The sequence below is a fragment of the Aplysia californica genome, unplaced genomic scaffold, assembly GCF_000002075.1.
Source record: "Aplysia californica isolate F4 #8 unplaced genomic scaffold, AplCal3.0 scaffold00575, whole genome shotgun sequence".
Lineage (NCBI taxonomy): Eukaryota > Metazoa > Mollusca > Gastropoda > Aplysiida > Aplysiidae > Aplysia > Aplysia californica.
The window spans coordinates 442,951-465,926 of NW_004797845.1; the positions used below are offsets into that span (position 1 = coordinate 442,951).

The following is a 22,976-nucleotide window of genomic DNA, read 5'->3' on the forward strand; positions in this document are numbered from 1 at the left end:
GCCATGGCAATCGGGGAAAAAAAGTTATTTAGTTTGAAGATTTTAACAACTGTCACATTTGTGTTTATTTCTATTTTGGTGTTGTTACAAATACAGAACTGCTTTGTTTCCCCTGTGCTTGTGTAGATGAGCACATCTGGTGGTGGTGGTTACTGCGACTGCGGTGACACTGAGGCATGGAAATCTGATCCCTCCTGCGTGCTTCACACACCACGTCGGGTAGAGGAGACAGTGAGTGGAGATTGAGTTAACATAAAAAAGAGATAGCTCTGAGTAATTTTTGGGCTAATACTAGGTGACGTTGCAACAGAAAGGACCTATTTATATAAAAAAAAGGCAGTATGCTAGTCTCAAAACCCATTTTTAGAAATTTGCATGCCTAAGTTCACTTGAATGTATTACAAGGTTGTCCATATTAGGTCTTACAGACAGGCAAGGAGGCTTTCACAGAGGTCTTAAGAAAGATGAATGGGTACACAACTGGTTTAAATTATAAAAGTAGAGAATGGAAAGGAGAAGTAAAACTTGACATATGTACTGTTTTATACAACAGGAATTAGATGGCAGTTTTGAAAAAAGAAGTGATTCTTTTTTTTTTTTTTTTGGTCAATTAGTTGTTGTAAGGGTTTTTTTGTAGATAGAGGAAACAAATTTTAGTGAGATGCTCCCTTATAAAAAAGTTTGACTGGTTTTATGCTTTCCAATGTAGATGAGCTTGCTTCTGAAGTGATTTTACATGTTTGCAGTATTGGACTGTCTTTTTTTATTTTCATCTGCGTACGTGTTGACCTGACTTGGGCCTGTTGTCAAGAATATATCCAGTTATTTTTAGTTTTAGACTGTCGAAAGTGGTTATAAATTCACTGAAAGTGGTTTTCATGTTTACATATGAGAGGTCACTGTTATTTTGGTTTGAACTGAGCTTTCCTGTATGCTTTGTATTATGTGTCATTGTTTACAAAACTTGAAGATGTATAGAAGTAAGAATTTTTTGGAAAATATTCAAACTTCTGTAGACTCTTGTACTGAAGGAGAGCACTTTTATGAATAATGAAGAAGAGTTTAGGTCTTCAATTTTTACCCTTTATCTTCATTTTTCACAAAAGGGTTAGGTAAAATTAGAAAAGCTTAAAAATGGATATTGAATGCTTTGCTTTCACCTTCTGGTATCTGCACAAGGAACAACTGAAGGAGTAGTTTTCAGGCTAGTTGAACAGCAGTGAGGAGAGAGCTCAGTGTGTAACAATAAAAAAGGTAAAGGCCATGTTATGTCCATATTTGAAAAAATAATTCTTGTAAGCCCACTTCAAGGTATTGAAAAAACCCCAAACTTTTTTTACCCATCCGTTCTTTCAGGGAAATGAGGTGAACCTTCCAGGAGACATGCAGCAGTTTGTCATTGGCATGTTTCGCTGTGTGCTCAAGTTTACTGCTGCTGTGCTGACGTGGGACGAGAATGTCACTCTGCCGCTGGGTTTGCAGCGAACAGACGCAGCTCTGGCCAACATGCCTTACTTGTGTATGCTGTACAATGATGAAGTGCATACTTATGATCAGGTGTCTTTTCTTTCTACCTCAACATTTTTCTTCTTTTAAGAATGGTTTTTATACGTTTCCATGGTTTGAAGAGAACAGGGAGCAGATCCTTCTTTACTATAGAATTGTTTGAATACATTTTTGTTGGATTTGTTACCATGAAAAGATGTTTTGTTTTAAGACAGTTTGATAATGGAAGTGAGTTGGGAGAAATGTTTTTTGTTTTTTTTAGTGTACTTGAACTGTTTTGATTCAGGAGGATAAGATCTGGGAACCAGGTTCTAAGATTAGAGTGCTGTGCACCTCTGTTGGATGCCTCGTATGTAGGCTGTTACGTCATTGTAGCTTGTCACTGTATGAAATCATTGGTGATTAAAATTGTTTCAATGATTTTGCTTTTTTTTCCAAAATCAATACTTTGACCATGATGAGGTGATTGCAAGATTTTCAGAGTTGCTTCTTCCTATGCTCTCTTAGTCCTTTCAACTCTGGCTCTCAGTACTTGCTGCTTACCACTTTGACTTTTTGCTTGTTTGGAAACCTTTCTATAAAGGTTTTGCTTCAATGAGTATGCGCAATATAAATTTAAAAAATAATAATATAATTGCTTGATCAAGTGACTGAATGGTAGTTCCCTATTTAGGTAACTACTTGTACCTGGTCAATGTTTGTCTTTACACTCCCTGAGTTTCAGCCAAACTACCTAAAATTGATTCTTAATCAATCTGAAATAGGAAATTTTAGGTTAACAGCCCTGTGAACAAGTTCATGCATATTTTTTTTCCCTTCCCAGTCTGGTCTTTAGCTACTTTATAATTCCAAACAGCTTCTCTTCTTCCTCCACTGGACTTTGTGATGATTGTTATTGTGTGGTTAGATGACAGGTGCTCTGGTGTAGTTTGATCAATGCTTTTCTATCTGACATCTATCATCCTTATCTCTCCTCCTTTTTTTTTTGTGTTTGTTACTCTCTTGTAACACCCCTAATCTTCAGTACCTATAAGACCCTATTGTATTACCAGTGCCATAAAACTCTTACTTATACTAAACGATTTTTCCTTCCCTCTGTTGGCTGTGTTTCCTTTCAGGTGATCAACACCCTCCAGAGAGCAGTCACCTGCACACCACGCCAGGCTCTTGATTATGCCACCATTGTCGATAGAGAGGTTAGTTCAGCTTATGAACTGAAAACAATTGTAAAAGTAATTTTCTTTTTCTGCCTGCTTCTCACGATTTTGTGCTGTAAATAAATATATTATTTTCAGGGTGAAAAAATCCAGCTTTATTCTTCTTTTTGAAGATTGCATTTAGTATTTATAGCGTAGTCTTCCTCTTTTTTTCTATTGGCTTTCAATGATGTTTGAAACGGTTGAAGCTGATTAAAGCTTATTCTAGATATACTTGATTTATCAAGTCTTTCTATGCAGTCGAAGAAGAATCCTTGTGCAGAAAGTACCATGAGGCCTGTGACCATGCGTGTACACTTTACTTAATGTCCGTAATAATAATAATAGACAGCATTTGTATAGCGCGAATTCCCACCCGACAGCATGCTCTAAGTCGGCTTTTCAACAGCTCTGTAATGGCCCTTGTATTTGCAATGAATTCAATTTTTTTCCATACTGACCTTTTTTGTTTTGTCTTGTCAGGGCCGCAGTTGTGTGAAATCTGGAACAGAAGATGAATGTAACACTGTGAGACAGACCATTGAGGTGAGATTCCATTGTGACTTTCGTCTGTTGTAAAAGATTTTGTAATTTCTGAATTGTACTATAGTATTATTTAGACCTGTCGCTTGATTAAAGCACTGTGTTATCCACTTAAACCAAACATGGTTGAATTGAAAATGGCAAACCTCCCAGTAAAGTAAAATTCCTGATTTTGTCCTCTATTTGAGAAATCTCTCAAAGCAGAAAATCTGGATGAAATGAAGAAAATCCAGTGGTCCCACAGATTTTGGATGAAGTAGACTATTGACTTCTCATAATGAATGTTTTTTGAAGAATAATGCCCAAGCTGCCCTTGACTTCTTATTAACTGAAACATCAGTTTAAGAATTGTCTCAGATTTGTCTCTTTTTGTATTTCAAGTAGATCTGAGTTTGATGTTCTGCTGCCAATGTTATCATGCTTCTTTATAGTCACTCTGTCCTGCCCATGTGACAGTCTTGCCTTTCCCCTTGCAGCAAGTTTTAATGGTTTCTTGGGGCTGGCCCTGTTATGTTTTGAAAATAAATGTCCAGAAATTCAGATGAAATGCTATTCTAACGGGTATAGAAATCTTAAACAGTTTAAAAATTCCATTCTTCATATGCGCTCTTCTGCATTTTCTTTTGAAATGATATGCAAAACATTTTTTGACAGCAGAGATGAAATTCCCAGGTCATATCTGTGTAATGTGGGATGTGTCAAACTGAAGATATATTTTGGATAGTATGGATTCTAATGAGCTTAGGTTTTAGTTTTAGGCCGAGTTCTTGGGCAGTTTGCGGTAGATACCGATTTTGGGCCTGTTCAACCGCCATACCGATAAGGTGTCAAAACTGCCGGATTTTCGATGGGTGCCAAAAGAAGGAAAAAACCCCCATTCTGCAGTGCTCCCATTCTTCTTTGATTTTGCGGAAATCCGTACCTTCCAAAAGTTCCGTACTTGCCGCATCATCATATCACCTCCATGCGTATAAAGAGAGAGAGAGAGAGATCAGCCCTTGCTTCCGTAACTTGTCAGATATTTACGGCAACTCCCGGCAATAAGTTGTATTAGAAACCGCCAGATTGCGCATTTTGTACACTCGACCATTGTCTATCTGTGCCGTTAGGTCAGCTATATTTTTTCACGTGCATATCGGCTGAAATCTGTCTACTCATGATAGATAATCTTTCTCCTTCCTTTCATTCTTTCTTTCTTTCTGTCTGTCTTCGGGTTTTTGCTGCGGCTGGAAAATCTGTGCATTTAATTCATTTACCAAGGAAACAAAATTGTGAATGTAGAAAAAAAATCGATATCGAAGTAAAACATTCTAAAATAGATCTTAGTCTAGAGAATTGATCAGTACCAAATGAGGATTCTACGCAGGGGGACTGCGGGAATCTGAAAAAAACCCCGCTGCGACCCTAGAAAATGCTCAAAGTCCTTGAAACCAAATCTGAGTTCATATTTTACCGGTCGCCTTTGTGATATTACGTTCGGCTTTCCCCAGACCAGGAGTACGTTTCACGCGAATTAGCGGCTATGGCGGCAGGCAGAAATGTAGCTGTAATACAGAGACTCCATCGGGAAAATCTAAATCTACTTTCGCTTTCGTTACCGCTCAGAATTGTCCGATGATAGTTTAACGTTAGATTTACAGTTAATAAAAATTTGTAATATACAGTTTGTGCATAAAAAAACCACAGTGTTGCCATACAAATTAAATCGATATTCTCACTTATGTCACTATAATGACAAAAAAGGAAGAAAAAAAAAAGCGTCCTTCGATTTCTAGATTGTCGGGCCTGTATCGTGACCGGTCAGTGAACCTGTGCGAGTTCGCATAGGGACTGGCCGACGGTTGCCGGGGTAATCAAAGTTCATTCAAAGTAGGAGCGTTGCAGGGCTTTGGAATTGAGGGGAGGTGTTTGACGCTATACAGTCTACGGCGGCAGGATAAGGCCACGGTGCAAGAAACTGATGCTAAAATAAAAACGATAAGTTGAAGTGGTTTTGACATTCGACAATCGAGTGTGTAAATGAGGGAACATTAGAGCAGAGGCTTGATGATTGTATCTTCAAGGTTGGTGTTGTCGGATTTGTCAGTGATGACAAATTGAATAGTGGCAATGAGGAAATGCCATTTTCAACCCTCGGAAAGCTCTATGTTGGATGCCTATGCATCATGATGGCTTACTGCTGATTAAAAACTGGTACTGTGATTTAGCATTTTGAAAAAAAATGAATACTTAGTCCATGATGCAGGGATTCATGATTGACTGATTGGCAGGTTTACACCATCACTACATCCCACGCTCTCACCGTCCATCCAGCTCCGGCCCTCATTACACACTCTCTTTTATTTTCACTTTTTGCTCTACCGTAAGCCTAACTATAAAGGTTTTATAAATAAGTTTTGTCTTGCATGCTTTTTAAAATCCTTGATCGCTGAAACCAAACACGGTTTTGGCAGTTGATGTTCTTCTTGCCTCTCCTCAGGCCCAGATCAGGATTCATTTTGTATTTAGATGGTAAAACTAGTTGAAATTAATCGTCTGTCATACCTAAGTCGCAAAAGACTTTTCAGTGTCCTATGCTAGTGTCGGGAAATATGTTTTAATATAGTTTATATTTGTATGGGCTAGCGGTTTTGAAGTCAGTTTGGCAATCACCCTGCACTCAATTCCAGATTCAATACTGAATGATAGGTGCCTTGAACGTTAGTCCATAAATGCTTTAAAAAAAAAAAACCTCGCCTCATTACATACACACTGTTCATCGTAACTTGTACACGCCCAAACACTCCCTTCCCCTCCCCACAAATAGAAACAGTGAACACACACTAGAGCATGCGCTCATGCACACACACACACACACACACACACACACACACACACACACACACACACACACACACACACACACATGTGCATGCAAAAACAAATTTTCAAAATATAGTTACCCAATCTCGTGGAGAGCAAGCGCGTTCGATGGGGCAACGATCTTCTTTTTTTTTTTCCTTTGTCTTTGTACTACCTGATTTTGGGCCAAAATACCTGAAACTGACCCAGAATCTACCTGAAATGGGAACTTTGAGGTAGGCAGCCCTGATATCTTTTTGGCAGGAGGAATCAAGCTCTTAACTTACTAATACGTTTTTCTTTACGTGCAACAGGTTGTGTAAGTCTCACAAGCTTGCTTTTGCTTTTTCCAGCGCAGCACATCTCGTCATGGAAGCAAGCCCTTGAAGGTGGAGGTTATGCTGAAAGATGTGGTGGCCCTTCAGCAGTTTGCTCTCAAGGTACTTGGCTGGCTACAGACTGTCAGCGACAAAGCAAGTAAGTTGTCAAGGGAAATTATACTCGTACCTCAAGTTTTTTTTTTTTATGAACTTGTAGTTACTTGCTTGTAACTTTAAAAAAATTCTACCCAGAATCCTACTGTTTCCATTTTACTTTATGTTTGCTATCAAACTTCAGAGAATATTTGAAATCTTTTTTTTCTGCTTAAATCTTGGAAAAACTGTGTTACACCACTTTTTGAAAGTAACAGTAAAGCTTGCTGTGTCCTGTCAGAAATTTTTGGCTCATGATTTTCTTATATGGCAGAAATGTCAAAGTGTTTTACATGTCAGGTCTCGATTGCTTTAATGTTTTTGTGACTCCACAGGTTCTATACGAAAGCTTATGTGTCAGACCCTGATGGAACCCAGCACCGAAGGCGGCGTTACTACCTTGTCAGTGCTGGAGAAATTTATACAGGCTGACACACGTCTCTGGAAAGGTCACTGTTTTGTATTTCTTGTCCTCTAAAGACAGCAAAAAAGTTTATTTTAGCTTGTGCTCTTTGCGTATATTGTGAGGATGCACTGGATACTAGAAATTTTATTCACTTTTGTATTTATTGGCGTGATTGATGATGGAGAATCATGCATGTCGTGGACACAGTGGAATCCAGCGCTCATCAATTTTTGGGCGTATAGAGTTATTGGTATAATCTTAAAACTTGTATATTTGTCTTTCTTTTGTTTAAAAAAAAGTACCCATTTATTTTAAAAATGAAGGCAGTGGGGTTTCCTCGTGTCAGCAGTAAAATTAATTAGAAAATGGCTGAAAGTTTGGTGACTTTCGAAGCTTGAGTGTCCTGGGAAACTACAATTTTACATTTTTCTGTGTCTTTTATCAACTTTTCCCCCCCTAAAATCCACACAGAAATGTGTATTTAAATGGACTGAGTGGTGTTGAGCAAAAAAAAAAAAAAGCTAAAAATTGTCCAATGGGCAGAGAAATCCTGATTTCCTCAACTTCATTATTTAGATGAGTGCCTGATTTCATCATAGTGATACATTTATGAACTCTTTGTCAGTCACTAGTCATTGTTGTCCTATTGCAATTTGAAGAAAATAATGGAGGAAAGTTAAAAATTTGTATTTTCATCCCTTATGGTCATTTTTCATTCATAGTTGGAGGAAAACACATACTCCAACCGTTGTGGTTTTTATTTATAGTGTAGGTTCTTTTGAAACTAGAAAGAGTTATTCCTGTGACCACAGCTGTTATAAGCGAGATATGTAAAAAGTGCTTATTCCGATTTTGGCTGAATATTCTGATAGCTTTATTTCCTAACTACTTTCTTGTCTGTCTACAGTTGCAAGAGTACAAAGCCATCAGCTGCTCATGTCTTGGTAGGTGATAAGCTTGTCTTGTTACAGATAAAGAGCTGTTAAGTCGTAAAAAAATTATTTATTAAATTATTTATTTACACAATGGGTTTACTGTTCTGTAACTCACTGGAAAATGCTTTTGATATTCTAATTTTGTTTTCCAGTGTCGTATACCAGTTTCTGTATATCTGAAAAACTTTTATTTATGAGCCAAGAAATTCTTCTGTAAATTGTAATGTCATGCTTGTTGACATCTTTCATGGATGGCCTGAGGGTGTGTGTCACCAGCAGCTTCCCTGTGGGTTAGACATTGATAGACACTTTCTTTGGGTTCTGTTTGTTCTGTACTTCTGCTGTCACTGTTTTTCTTCCTCCCTTGTCTCTTTTCCACCCAATAGCCTCACCTTTACCATCATTGTGTTAGTATTTGTAATGATTAATACGTTTAAAAAAAAAATTGATCTCAATCATGTATAAATAAAAGCCTCTTGTGGGTAGCATGGACTTACTATTTTTGCTCATTCTCTCACACCTTTTTGAATTTTGCACTTAATAAAAGTATTTTTTAAATTGATTTTTTACAGTGTATTGAAAGATCCTCCTTCTAAAAAGCAATTTTCTGTGATATTCACTAAGGTAAGAGGATGCTCTTTGTTTGATTTTTGTTGTGTTTCCAAACTCAGTTCTGCAATCAATAAGTTGATATCTGTTCTTTTTTTTAATGACTGAATCAAGGCTCAATATTTGATGATGAAAGCTTTATATAAATATGAGAAAAAGTACTCGCCAATATGTGTAGTTTCAGGTGACTGGGGCAAATGATTGTCTTCCTGTTGAATATATGAGCAGTTATGTATTGGTTAAATTACATAAATACCACTGATGTTACTGCATGTAATTTCTTTCTATGTGTCTGTGCTTGTTTGTCCTTATGTAATGCATATCTGAGCTACTTTTGTCTTGCAGCAGAGAAGGTGTCTGAAACTGGCCTGTGAAAGCGAGAGCTTCACCATCACATCAACTTTGTTTGGACCGAACGTAAAGTAGGAAAATGTTAAAGACACATAGCAAATGTCCTCATTTGGATTTCTCACAAAGATTCAATTGATGATTAGCAAAGAATGAATCTTTTTCTTCTTTGTGTTCCCCTGCTAGATCTCAGGGATAGTCGACTACTGGTTCTTCAAACTGCAGTGCAACTGCTTTTTACGTATGTGACCGTTTTTCCTGCTTCAGGCAGCCTCATTCTGATTTCGAAGGTACTCTTTATGTTTTTACTCTGACAAGAGTATTTTCAGTTTTTGGTAGGAATTAATGTTGAATTTTGCCCAGGTGGTTGCTGAAGCCAACTCTTATCGAGTTTTGGGACCACCAAGGGATCTTGCACATGAGACCTCCCGAGATTTTTCTCTTTTATCCGAGAAGGTTTGCTGTTTGATCTTACCTGTCCAAAGATAAGGGGTGTGGCTGAAAGACAGCAATAAGATGGAGCTGGGAGTAGCAGTGGAAAGAGTCAGGAGTAGGGGGCAGAGGAGCTCAGAGAAAAAAGGGCTGGGGGGGAGATATAAAGTGGAAATGAAAGCAGATGACTAAACAGGATTAGACAACAGGAAAGGACGTGGAAGGAGATAATTATAAAGAAGAAACTTTTTTCTTCCCTGTCAGGTTTTGATCCTGTGACCTTTTGAATGAGAGGTGAACATCACAAGAGCCTCCAACTAAGAATGGATGAATTGTGGTTCTGAAAACATTATGCTGGGTAGACTTTTTTTCAAAAGTCGGGGCAATATGATTACTTCCAAGTTTTTCAATGTGTTTTTTTTATGGGTGGGGATTTGAGAAATGTTTTATTTTCTTAAAGTTTGTTAAGTAGTTTGTTAAGTTGAGTGGATGGGGGATACTGTTCACATCGTGATTGGTAACTGTATGAGTAAGGCTGCAACACAATGCACTATTTTGGCTCTCTGAGATACAAATAGAATGTGCATAGAAATACCTCTGAAAAGCAATCTTTTATTTCACCATTTAGGTGATCAATGAGAGATGGAGGGCATGATGGAAATTTGTCTGATATTATGGCTTCATGTTCTGTTCACCATACAACTTATTAATGGTGGTAGCTCCTAATACTGTTCCCTTGGGCATTAAAAGCCCATGAAGATCTATAGTCTTGAGTCTCCATGGTGTTAAGCTGGCCTTAAGAAACGAGCCCATAAGAAAGTTAATGTTCTTTCGTCACCCTGCAATGTTTGCATCTGTCAACTTTCGTGTCAAGACCGAGGAGGATTGCTGACCATTGTAGTTTGTGTGTGGTACATTTTTATGTAACCTGAAACATTATGATACTTTCCAGTGGTTCCAGTACATGGTGCGCCAGTTTAGCCAGGACGATCATGATCATGACGTCTCCATGCCCAGCCTCTCAGTCCAGATTTTCACTGTGCCCAGTTTGGTAGGTTGCCAGTGAAGCCTGGCACCTTTGGCTTCTGCTTGCTCCCAATGCCCAACTGCACGATGTGGTGTCGGGGACCTGCCCTGGCATTTAACAGCACAGTTCTGAATTCTTTCCTCCAAATTGTGCTGTTCTTTGAAGTCATTGATGCCTTAGAAATCTGGGCGGATGTTGAAGCTGATTTGGTACCTCATCTCTCGTTCCTATTTTTAAGAAATTTAACATGACCTTAAAGTAAGAAGTAGGTCCTGAAACAGCTGAAATTGATGTTTTAAATGAAAATCAAACCAGAAATTGTTTTCGGTCTATCCTTTTTAGGATGTGCTTTGAGAAAAAGAATTCAAAATTTTCTCTTTTCCTGAGAGTTTCCCAATTCAATGTTATCCCCTCAGATTTCTAGTTGTCCTTTTTCTGTCTCATCAGTTTGACTCCAACAGGTTTGTGGTTTGTGAATGGTTGTTCGCATGAACCATTTATGGTTGTGTTCACTTCACATTTGTCATCACTTTAAAATATGATTACACACACACACAAAAAACTCCTGAGTTGTTAAGAACAAGTTGAAAACTTTCTTTCAAGGAAATGAGTATTTCAGTTACACATTTAAAAGAATTGCCTACACCGTTGTGTGCTATGAACTTTGAAGTTCTTGTGCTCTTTTGGATTGAATTGGTTAATTCTTACTTTTTCAAGTGTTCAGGAAATGACTGAAGTGAAACCTAATGTGAAGATGAACATGACTTTTGTCTTTCTTGTAAACATTTTCTTCCCAACAAATTTGCTGTGTTTTTTTCCCCTTTAATTTCTGTTTCTCTTTCTTTGCTTTTCTTTTCTTTTTTCTTTAATCCCTGTAGTGCTATTCCAAGCTGTACGAAGCCTTTTTGCAGGACGACCACTCTCGCTCCGTATCCATTACCCGCCTCTCCCTGCAGTTGTTCGGGACTCCCTCGTTGGTAGGTGTCACTGTTGACATTACTGCTCACCTCCAGATGTGTGTTTCTACAGGCCTTTATAGTCCTTTATTTCGTATGCCGCCAAACTGTGCTGCGTTTTCTACCGAAATCAAGTGCCTGCTTGTGTATCTTCGCTCCTAGTGTTAATTTTTGGCCCAGAACTCGGTCTCTTCCTGTTATGCTTGAACTTTTAATTTGTGTGACATAAATTATACATTTTGTTTGATCCGTTAAAAATTAGTCCCTGTAATGTACCGAGGTGGTCATGCGAAAAGTCCTTGTGCTCATTTCATGCTTCTGCACAGTTTGTCTCCAAGTGCTTGAATTGTTTGTTATTGCACCATTTCCTACAGCTCTTTTTGCAGTAGTGTTGGCTTAGAGTGCTTGCTCATCGGCAGCGTCTCGTACTTTTCTTGATTATTTAATGGCTGTGGTTGGAACTTCTCTCTCTTTGCTGCTTGCTTTGCTTGCAATGATTTTTCTCTAATACCCTTTTGAGAACATCAAGGTTTTGAGATTGCTGCCTATGTTCCACATTGTTCGTGTTTACCATATAACAAGTTCAGCAGGTTCAGTGCTTTGTAATACTGCATGTGTAGCTGAAGTTTTTCTTGCTCTTTATGGGTCTGTGACTTATCCTCGGAAAAGTCAAGGCTGTCATTTTTCACTTTCTCAATAAGTGATGAGAAACTTTGTCCGCCTGCTTTCTTTTATTGAAGAAGAATATAATTTTTTTGGTTTTTTTACGACTGTTAAGCCTGATACTTGATGCACCAAATCAATTGATAAACACTGTTCATAGTGGATCCTTATGGTTACAGTTTTTTGTGCTTGTTCACCTACATAGTGGAGAGCTCGGACGACTTTACAATATCCATCAGTCTGCACTATTTGATAATACTGTTATGTTGCTCGTGCAATTTTGTTGACCGCCATCTATCTGCTAGTCAGACTGTCCCAGTTGTTCAGAAGGATGGTGGGGCACTCATTCGATTAGGGGGGAGGGGGGGGGGGCTACACCTGAAGGCTATCTCGCTTATTACTGGACCGAATTTTACCAAATTTTACGCATATAACAAGCATACTAAGGAGTCTTTAAATCCGCAATCAAATTTGAGAAAAAGTTTCGTTTCCATGGATATGGCGGCCATATTGGATTTTGTTGACATGTCATACGTAATGAATACCGCACTTATCGCTCATGGAAATTGAATGTTTTTTTGCATGCGTGTTCACAAACATTAGATCTAAAAATTGGTTTGTTGTTTTTTTCCTAAACGAATTAGAAAATTTTTTCTGAATTTTTTTCTGAGGTAGCATTCAAGTTTTAAAAAAATCCTTAAAAACCCACACTCCAGACACCACCAAAAAAAATCTATTCCATATATCAAAAATTCAACAGACAAACTTATAGTATTACATTTTTTCTTCATTCTGTGAAAATGTCAAGAAGATTGGATGAAAAATGGTGGAGTTATTCAAAAAAGTATAGAGAAAAGTCGCGTTTTGAGAAAACGGCCGATAAAGAAAAATAAAATACTGACTTTATGAGGAAATGGCGGTGACAAACATGTCCGGTATGGGAAAAAATACAGTTTTTGGGGGTTCTTATATGATGAAATAGTTATAGGAGAGGCTGAGGAAGCTAAAAATGCCTACAACTCAAATTCCATAATTTTTAGCCGAATTTTGACTTTGGGGGTGTAGCTCCCCCCCTTAAGTTCAATATTTTCCTTTCTTGTTGGTTTGTAACGTACACCAGTATTCAATTTGTTAAGTTTGGTTCCATTCAAGGCTAGTAAAAGAAAAATGATTTGGTTATTTATTTGTTCAGTTCTCTTTATGTTTTCATTTCTCCTTTGACTGTTTTTAGTTGCATTTTTCTGAACTGAAAATATTGTAAGTATTGTGCCCCTCGTATTGTTTTTTTTTTTTTTTGTGAAGCACATATCCCTGTTTCCCCTTCTTGTTTCTCGATGTATTAAGAATATTATGCTAAATCAAAATGAAAACTGCTCTTAGAAAATTTAGGATATTTACAAAGCTAGAGAAACATAGTTTTTATTAATCAAAATCCAGTTGTACTATGTGTTTTGTTTCATTTTTCTAGAGATTTTTTGCTAGATGCCTATAAGGGATAATTGTTTTTACTTATTTTTGTCACTTGCTAGTGTTATACCCCATACTGCTGCTATTAGATACAGCTTATATTTTAATTTTTCAGCACATTGTGATATCTGTTATGGACTTTGCTGAACTCGGGGTAGAGATGAAGGGAGTGGGGGGGGGGAGCTTCTTTCTCTATTGGGGATGTTGCTAAACATTAAAGAAAGGAAAAAGTGTCTTTGAATTGTGAGTTTTTTGGGTTGTTTTTTTCCTTTTTACCATGAACATCTTCTTTTCCACAGGCTAGGATGTTGATCGCTGAACATGATCTGCTTTCTGTGATAGTCAAGGCATTTCTCTCAGCTTGTGATCACAAGAAAAATCGTAAGGGACTTAGTCTTCATTAATTCTTCTTTTTTCACTGTAATGAGATGCCCCTTTTCATTTTCAGCTTTCCTGGTCAGTGTTACTGTTTCTTGACATGAAAGTGGTATACGATATTTTTCAGACTACAGCCTTGCGTACTACTGTGATAAATTGGATTCCTGCTTCTCCCCCCCCCCCCAGCAATTCCCAGATCAAATTAACGCAATAATTTGCCTTTTGCCTCTTTTCATTCTTTTTTTTGAGTTTAGCCTTCCTCATGTCCCATTTGAAACTGGTTGGTGCTTTCTTTTTATGTTACCTAAATGAGTAAAGGGTTACCTCAGTTGTTTAAAAGCAGTCTTTTTTTTGTGAAATCTAAGTCCAACAGTATTTCAAATGCAAACAAAGACTTGTCCTTTCATCAGAATAGGTCACTCGTATTTTTCTTCTTTAAAAATTTAAAAAAATTAAGACTCATTTTCATTGTGGGGTTGTCCTTTTTTTATAAGGGGGGAAAGGTCGGCAGAACTGGAAATACAAAGGACTCTAAGGTTCACTCCATTTCGTTGACAGTCAGTTGCTCTTTTGTGCTTTTGCAGGGATTTTATTAACTGGATGTAGTGCTTTTTGTCTTATCATAGCCCTCCCAAGGGTTCGATCATTGTGGTCCTTCAGTCGAGAAGTAAGAACTATCGACAACAAAATTTAATGAAGATGATAGTACTCTTTAAAACGGCATAGGCCATGTTTGCAAAAGAATAGTTTGTATGACATGTTGAAGAACCCACCTTTGACTCTCTCACAATCAAATATGAGGCGTGCTGAATAAAATGAGTTACTTGTCAGATTTTAGCCCCATGGACAAAGATATGTCAAATTTATAGTTTGAGTTTTTACAATTTATTTGCCTTTCGGGTGGTAAACACAGCATATACCGTGCTTATGCAACTGGTCCCTGAGATGCAAACACAGCATATTCTGTGCTCGCTCCTAACATGGGTAGTCTAATTTTAAACTACACCAATGCAGTTAAAGAAAGAGTATGACATCATGTGTTGTTCCTAGAGATTTTTGGCCCATACCTCCATTTTGGATTGTAAGAAGAGCTACTCATTTTGTCAGCACGTCTCACAAATATAAATTCTTGCGTTATGAGTGCTACATGTCCACACACAGACTCAAACTGCTATCAACAACATCACTCAGCACCAAGCGAAAAGCCATTCACTTTCCTTTGACACTCGCTCACAATAAAAGAGCAGATTTTGTAAAGGTATTCGATGTCTCCCTCCAAATGATATTTGCACTGTTCTCACAGGAAAGGTGAAAGGAAAGTTAATAGTTTTTCATGTGGTGCTGGATATTGCTGTTAATAGAGGTTTGGGTCTGTGTGCGGACTTGTTGCACTCATTATCGCAAGGGTTTACATTTGACTATTTCTCCCAGGACTAGGTAAACTGAGTTTTGACCGAGCAGAGAGAAGTTCTGTCTTCAAGAGGTCAATGTATGTTCTTCACGATCTCAAGTAAGTGGAACTTTAAAAAGCTGTTTTGCTAAAAAAAAAAATGGATTCTGTTCAAATTTTTGCTACAGTTTGCCTTGGCTCATACCTTGAAGGTGTTTTCACTTGGGAATGATGACTTAAATTAGTTGATTGAGAGTGGAGCCTAGTTTAAACAAAAATGCTACATTGGGCACAGCGTAGAAAAGCAAGCCATTTGAAGTTAACCAGTATCAAGATTTCTGTATACAGATGCCTCCAGCAAGGTAGATGCCCCTGCAACAAAGTGCTGATAGTCAACAGTTTCATCTCGTTGGCTACAATTTTTTAAAACCCCAAAGTTCTTAAATAGTATGTAGAGAAGTTTTGCTTAGTTAATGAAAAAGATCAGTTCAGTATTCGCGTGGCCATTTTTTAAATTTTCATTCCTCTATCTCTTTAGTTATGTTTTTGAGTATATAACTGCCATCAAGTACAAGGGGTATGGTCCGCCTCCTTTGACAATATTTCTCCTAGCTCATTGTGTCATAAATCCATGTCCTGAATGTTTGATATGTAGAACTCAATTATCTGCCTGGTTTTTGTGAAATGTACTTTTTTTAAATTAAGGAGGAACAGACTAAATCATTTTGCATTCATTAATTAATGTACATATTTCCGGTTTTGTTTATTAATATGTAAGTTTGTCTGTAGAATCATGCTTACAAAATCTTTTTAGGTATGCCCTGGTGTGCAAGCCTACAAGTCCAGAGGACTGGTCTGAAGCCTTGAGGAACAACTTCCTCCGCGGCCTGACATCATTTTTGTCTCTGCTCACAATGATTCAGGTAAATCCCCACTTTATATGGTAAAGGAAGGGAGTGTTGGAAGACGACTGTGCTTTTTGTATCAAAATCAACCTTTCTTATATGTGTCGTTGTTCACTAAATACTTTCGGTATACGTAGACAGAGATGGTACTGTCTTTTGTTATTTCCAGACTGACAATATATTATACTCTTTAGTTCCTGTCTTGTGCGACCGACATCTATTGTGATGTAATGGTAAAGTACTTTTTCCTTGCACACAGAACACTTGAATTTAATTCCTGCTTGGAGAATAGTATTTATCAAATATCTTTTATCTCTGTGAATATTTCATGCATTGTATCAATGGTTGTCGCCCGTGTGGTTCTCGGTGCCCTGTCCAAGAGACAGGGGAGCAAAGAATAGGACCACTGTATCCGTACCGCGCATGTCGTAGAAGGTGACTAAGGTCAGTTGGGCAAAGGGTTAGCAGCCCTTTCTCGTAAAACAAAAAGCAGCTACAAAAACATCAGCTGCAAAAACAACACGACTGCCAGTTCTGGAAGATATAGGACCTTCATCACCGAGGAGAGGAGAGAATATGGAGTGTAGAATGACGCAGGATGGTGAAAGCCGAAAGGAAGCCACCAAGCCGAGAAACCTCCTGTCGACCGAAAGGAATCCACCAAGCCGAGAAACCTCCTGTCGACCAGAAGAACCACCAGGCTTGGCACCTGGAATGTTCGTAGAATGTACGAGGCAGGGAAGGCACTGCAGGTTGCAAGAGAGACGGAGGGCTACCAACTGGACATATTGGGTCTCTGTGAGACGAGATGGACGAATGCAGGGGAGTGCCAACTTGCTTCAGGGGAAACAGTTCTCTACTCTGGACATCTGGAGGAAAACTCGCCGCATGCAGAAGGAGTAGGTATTAAAAAGCGGGGACATCATGGAAACGGATAGAAAAGGATGCTCTGGACAGGCTTCGCTGGAGTAAGGCTGTTGATGGCCTGTGCTCCACTGGGAGTTAAAAAGGGCAAGATAGAGAGAGAGATCAATGGTTGTGAACTTCGTTGCCACTGTGACTCTACAACAACTGCATTCTGACAAAACTTTTGTGTCGTATCAATGATCAGGACAATTATCTTGTGTTTTTGCTGTTGTGTCTAATGCTAAGGGCATAGGCTTATTGGCTGTAGGATGACAATTGTACTGTGTTGTACTTTATTAGGGCATAGATTGTTGACTGTTCTCTGACAATTGTCTTGTGTTCTTGTACCTCATTAGGGCATAGTTTTTTTTACTGTGTTCTGACATTGTCCATGGGTGGTTGGCGGGTGCTCTGGTGTGGTTTGCTCCTTCTTTCCTATCCACGACGTCACTTTTCGCCCGATTCTGTTACTTTTAGTTAGTGTGACTCAGCAGCTCGCCGGAGCTCCCTGGCTTGGGGTCACGGGCTTAATGAGCCCTGAAGCGACTTTGCCGGTGTTGGTTAAGGAGTTCCCATTTTTGTCCATGTTTGAAACGATATGACTTCTAAACCATTACACTGATGGACTAAAAGCTCAATTTTTAAAGATTTATTCTGTGTTAGAACAGTTAATTTCTGTGCCTTAGTTTTTGTTCTAGACAAGTGTTTTTAGAGTACCCAATTTGTCCTATTTTAGTTACAAACTTATGAATAAATGATAGTTTATTTAAAAACGGCACGACAGATCTCTCCAAAATCTGTGTTAAACTGACTATGAATATCATGTCTTTTACTATGAGAAATCTGAAATCTGTGCAAGTAGTTTTGTGAAGTTATTAGAGAAGAAAGATTCACGTCTGCCTTCTTTAACTAAAGGCACTCAACGTTAGCTCTTTATTTTACCATTAAACAAGAGAAAGTTACTCTGCGTTTGTTCATGAATCGTGCTGTGTCTGTGGTAGCCTGCACACAACTAAGAAAGATATATTATGCAACTTAAAAAAAAGAAAACTGTGTAAATACATGGGTAGGGATAAACTTGTATGGAATAAAAATAATGACAGCTAACACATTCATTTTTAGTTTTTATGTCGGAAATATGCCCGCACACTTATGAATGTAAAGAAATCAGAGAGGGCTCTCGTGGCCTAGAGGTTAAGGTGTTGGCCTCTAATTCAAAGGTCCTGGGTTCGATTCCGGGTAGCGACCAAAAAATTTTCTTCTCTAAAATTGTCTCCTTTCACCTCCTTTCCTGCTCTCTAACAATGTTCTGTTGTCTGCTTTCATTTCCACTTTCTGCCCCCACCCCCTCACCTCCTTTGCCCCTCCTCTGGGCTCCTGACTCTTTCTGCAGCCTTTCTACTGCTAATCCTTGGCTCCTCCTTACTGCTGTCTTTCTGCCACACCCCTGATCTTCTGGTAGGAAAGATCTACATTTAGCCTTCTCGGACAAGGGCGAAAAATCTCGGAGGGCCCGCGTGCAAGTTGCGCAGGTTAAAGATCCCTTGGTGGTCTAAAATCAATAAGAGTAGGCTTCGGCCGCCACCCGGGCAAAATTCAAAATTTCCTACCAACTGAAAATATTAGGTGTGTCCCGCGCGCTCATATGACCTTATGCAGTTGCGAGCGCCGTAAAACACTTTACAAAAACAAAAAAACAAAAGAAATCAGAACATTGTCAGTTATTGCAAATGGTCATAGAAACGAAAATATAAGCTGGAAAAGTCAGGTGCTGATTCAGTGTCACCAGAAAGCTTGATATTATTCTTATAACCCAATTACAAGAGGTCATCCCTGTTATTCAGTCAACTTACAAAACCTAGACTTAGTGCTTTAAGAAAAGTACGGAATTTCAGGAGTGTAACAGATACTGTTTGTGTATTGCATTGTAGAAGTTTTCTTGCACTAAAATCGATTTGTACTTTTTCATAGAGAGACTACAGGGTAATTTTTTCAAACGTTTGAGAAAATATGCGAATATTCACGATTATATTAGACACATAAAGTTGTATTTGGAGGAATTACTTTATAGCGAATTGTGTGCCAGATGGATAAAGTTTCACAATTACTGCTTTCTATTATATATGCGCAGATACCATCTTTTCTGAGTAACTGCTCCAATGTTATGTCATTCATGTTCCAAAAGCTCGACAGTTTTTGTTGTGTCGTTTATTTTTTATAAATATTTTTTCATTCACACTTGTCAAAAAAATGTTACAATTTAGCGTTGCCGACTACAGCGCGTCTAATGAAATAACCAGACAGATTACAATGTCCGTTCTTTTTTTAGTCTCAAGTGCTGAACTGCTTGCTTTGTGTGCATTAAATGATCATTATCATAAATACAAGGATACACCTAAAAGTACCAAAAATCAAGTCAGCCCAGACAGAGCGGTGACAGGGAGTTGACCCCCGTGACCCCGACGTGATAAGGCACTTGGCCGGGAACCCCCCGCTGCAACTAAAATTCCACTGCCAGTGTGCCGTGTATCAAACATCTGTCGTCCTTATTTCCCGTCCTTATCTCCCGTCCTTTCATTTTGTGTTTGTTACTCTCTAGGAACTTATATGACGATATTGTATTGCAAGTGCCGTAAAACACTTACTAAAACTAACTGACATTGTCCTGTGTTGTCGTACTTTATTAGGGCATAGATTGATGACCGCTCTGACAATTGTCCTGAGTGCTTAACGGGTGCTCTAGTGTGGTTTGCTCCTTCTTTTCTATTAAATATCTGTCATCATTGATCCTCCTCCTTTTATGTGTTTGTTACTCTCTTGTAACACCTCTAATCTTCGTACCCCGCGGGGCAGTGCCACTGACTGAAGTGTCTTTAGGCCATTCCCAAAGGGGGGACATTTCTCATTCAAGCATAGTAGAATTGTAAATGGACTGACTCATGTCACGCTCATAACTGTGCCTGATCTACAACAGGGAACTGCTGCTTTTTCTTTCCTGATCCTTACTATTGTCATTATCCTCTACTTCTTTTGTATGTTTGTCACTCTCTTGTGACCTGCTATTTTGGGGTGCCTTGATAGTCGAAGCAGACCTTGTGCTGTTGAAGCTAGAGAGGTGAGCAGTCTTAGTCTGATTCCCTGAAAAGACTTCTCTGTTGACACCCACCCCTTGGCACTCATATGACCATATGCAGTTTCGAGCGCCGTAAAACCCTCTACTATAATTTTTTTTAAACTAATCTTCGGCACTTATATGACCTAATTGCACAGCATGTACCTTAAAATGCTTACTGAAACTAAACTGACAATTGTCTCGTGATGCTGTACCTTAGGGCATGGATGCGGTTAAGCGGCAGACTGGCCAGCACTTGGAGTTTGACCCTGAGTGGGAGGGCGCCTTCACCATACAGATCAAACTGGAGGACTTGCTGGTGCTGTTTTGCGAATGGTGTGCAGCTGATGTGAGTACAAGTCATACAGTGTAGAGTTTTAGTTGTATAATACGGAAAGAAAAAGAAAAAGTAAACGGAGGCATGGGTATTTTGGAAATTTTATGGTAATATTAGAAGAATGTTTTGACATTTTGCCCCATTTGGGCTTAAGAATAAAAAAACCCAAAACATCAGCAACACTAAGTGTAGAGTTATTGATGTTTGGGTTTGTAGTATGTGTTCGATCTGATGTGGTTTACTTTTCCTGCCTCTTTTATCTGCTACCATTGCTTAACCTGTAAATTACAACAAAACTTTACTAAGGTATGTCAGAACTGTTTGACTTAGTAGTGACAATGGTACAAATGTTCCGTTGCTATATTGAATGGGCATATAATTTTTTAAGCCAATCTGAGGTCGGTGGGTAGTTGGCGGGTGCTCTGGTGTGGTTTGCTCCTTCTTTCCTATCAAACGTCTATCGTATTTATCTCCCCTCCTTCTTTTTTGTGTTTGTTACTCTCTTGTATGACCTCTAGTCTTTGGCACTTATATGACCTTATTGTGTTGCAAGTGCCGTAAAACTCTTACTAAAACTTTTTAAAAACCCATCTGAGGTAAAGTGGAGATTCCCTGCTTTGTTTAACCTAGTAAAGGGATTTGTGGGACCTGTAGATATAACAAATATTGATAAAACTACCATCATACAAAAACAACGCCATAGTTTTGCGTTATGAAAACATCTTTTGCCTCTTGTTTATGGATTGAACAAAGTAGTGTTCAGTGCGGTCCCATTTCTCTTTTTCAGCGTTACTTGTTGGTGGAAGGTTACAAGGCCGTGATGGAAGTTTTGGCAGGCTGCAGGGAGACATGCACATATAAAAATGCCACAGGTATAAATGTATAATGATGATGATAGCATTTTGTTTTGCCATATGAATCACGACATGATTGAATCAGGCACTTATCACTTTTTTGACATATGGAGTTATTGGTATAATCTTAAAGGCTGTTCATTTGTCTTGCTTATAATGAAAAAAATACCCATTTGTCTTGAATAGAAGTTGAGATATTTGCTATTAAAGGAGGTGGGCGTTACCAGGTGTCAGAGGTAAAATTAGCCAGAAAATAATGCTGTTGTTGTTGAAGAACGTGAGGTTAGATGTGTGTTTGGACCTGTGAATGTGAGAAAGGCGTGTGGTCCAGACGGTGTGCAACCCAAAATTCTGAAAATGTGTTCAGCACAACTTAGTTTTATTTACACCTATATTATCAACCAGTCGTTGTTGACACATGCTATTCCCACTATTTGGAAATGTTCTGAAATCGTCCCCCTTCCAAAGAAAGAAAAAATTACTGAAATGAATGACCTCAGGCCAATAGCCTTAACATCGGTAGTTATAAAATGTCTAGAAAAAAATTGGGCTAAAAAGACTACGAATGTACATAGAACCCATCCAGGATCCTCTACAATTTGCATATCGTCACCGGAGAAGTGTGGAAGACGCCATTTTACTATTTCATGACAACATATATAGACACTTAGACAAGCCAAAAACATACTGTAGGCTCCTGTTTGTTGATTTTTCGTCAGCCTTTAATACTTTCCAGCCAGCTATCCTTTTCAAGAAATTAGAAAACATTGGTGTTAACGTCAATTTAATATCATGGATAGGCAATTTTCTTACCAACCGAACCCAGTATGTAAAATTAAAACATTCTTCATCGACATACATCACATCAAATACAGGGGCCCCTCAAGGATGTGTTTTGTCACCAGTTTTATTCACACTATACACGAATGATTGCCAAATAAACAACAGTAACATCAAGTTCATAAAATTTGCAGATGATTCAACCATAATTGGGCTAATTCAGGCTGACCATAACGAAAGCGCTTACTGGAATTTTGTACTTAACTTTTTCAAATGGTGGGAAAATCATAAGCTGCTTTTTAATGTGAAAAAAACCAAAAGAACTTGTTGATTTTAGAATAAAGAAACTGCCCCTGCAGCCACTCGAAATTAAATGTGAAAACATCGAGCAAATGTCAGACTATAAGTATTTGGGTGTTACAATAGACAACAAACTCAACTGGCATGTCCACACTTCTCTTCTGCATAAAAAAAGTGAACAAGAGACTATTTTTTCTAAGGAAACTAAAGTATTTTAAAGTTGATAAAACATTGATGTTCATGTTCTACCATTCAACCATAAAAAGTATGATCAATTTTTGTATAACAGCATGGGCCGGTAACACAAGACAACAAGATAAAGAAAAATTAAATCGACTAATACGGAAAGCATGTAAAATTTCAACATCTACATTCCCCTACTTGGATGAATTGTACATAACAGCTTGCACTAAAAAAATTAATTCCATCTTTTTAGACAGCAATCATCCCTTGTTCCCTCAAATAAAAACATCAGTCAGAAGTAAAAGACCTAGGCTTCTGATCCGTAACAAAGAAAGATACAGTTATCTATCAAAATGCTTCCATCTTAACCATCTTGTATAAGTATACTTACGACCTTAGGGCATTCATCAAAATAACATTGAGTATGTA

The 22,976-nt window shown here is 38.3% G+C and overlaps 1 protein-coding gene across 3 annotated transcripts in view; it reads left to right on the top strand.

The window, feature by feature from the left end:
* LOC101861231 (E3 ubiquitin-protein ligase UBR2) overlaps nucleotides 1-22,976 on the top strand; it is a 74,195-nt gene that overhangs the window by 13,248 nt on the left and 37,971 nt on the right. For 2 of the 3 annotated variants that reach the window (XM_005107099.3, XM_005107101.3), the window contains exons 5-18: nucleotides 127-231; nucleotides 1,357-1,557; nucleotides 2,625-2,702; nucleotides 3,186-3,248; nucleotides 6,440-6,563; nucleotides 6,895-7,008; nucleotides 7,873-7,909; nucleotides 8,473-8,524; nucleotides 10,242-10,340; nucleotides 13,702-13,783; nucleotides 15,212-15,290; nucleotides 15,985-16,093; nucleotides 20,314-20,442; nucleotides 21,218-21,302. In XM_005107099.3, coding sequence (XP_005107156.1) covers nucleotides 127-231; nucleotides 1,357-1,557; nucleotides 2,625-2,702; nucleotides 3,186-3,248; nucleotides 6,440-6,563; nucleotides 6,895-7,008; nucleotides 7,873-7,909; nucleotides 8,473-8,524; nucleotides 10,242-10,340; nucleotides 13,702-13,783; nucleotides 15,212-15,290; nucleotides 15,985-16,093; nucleotides 20,314-20,442; nucleotides 21,218-21,302 — 1,357 coding nt within the window. Of the gene's footprint in view, nucleotides 1-126; nucleotides 232-1,356; nucleotides 1,558-2,624; nucleotides 2,703-3,185; nucleotides 3,249-6,439; nucleotides 6,564-6,894; nucleotides 7,009-7,872; nucleotides 7,910-8,472; nucleotides 8,525-10,241; nucleotides 10,341-11,194; nucleotides 11,294-13,701; nucleotides 13,784-15,211; nucleotides 15,291-15,984; nucleotides 16,094-20,313; nucleotides 20,443-21,217; nucleotides 21,303-22,976 lie in introns of all 3 variants that reach the window. The other variant, XM_005107100.3, reaches the window with a different exon arrangement.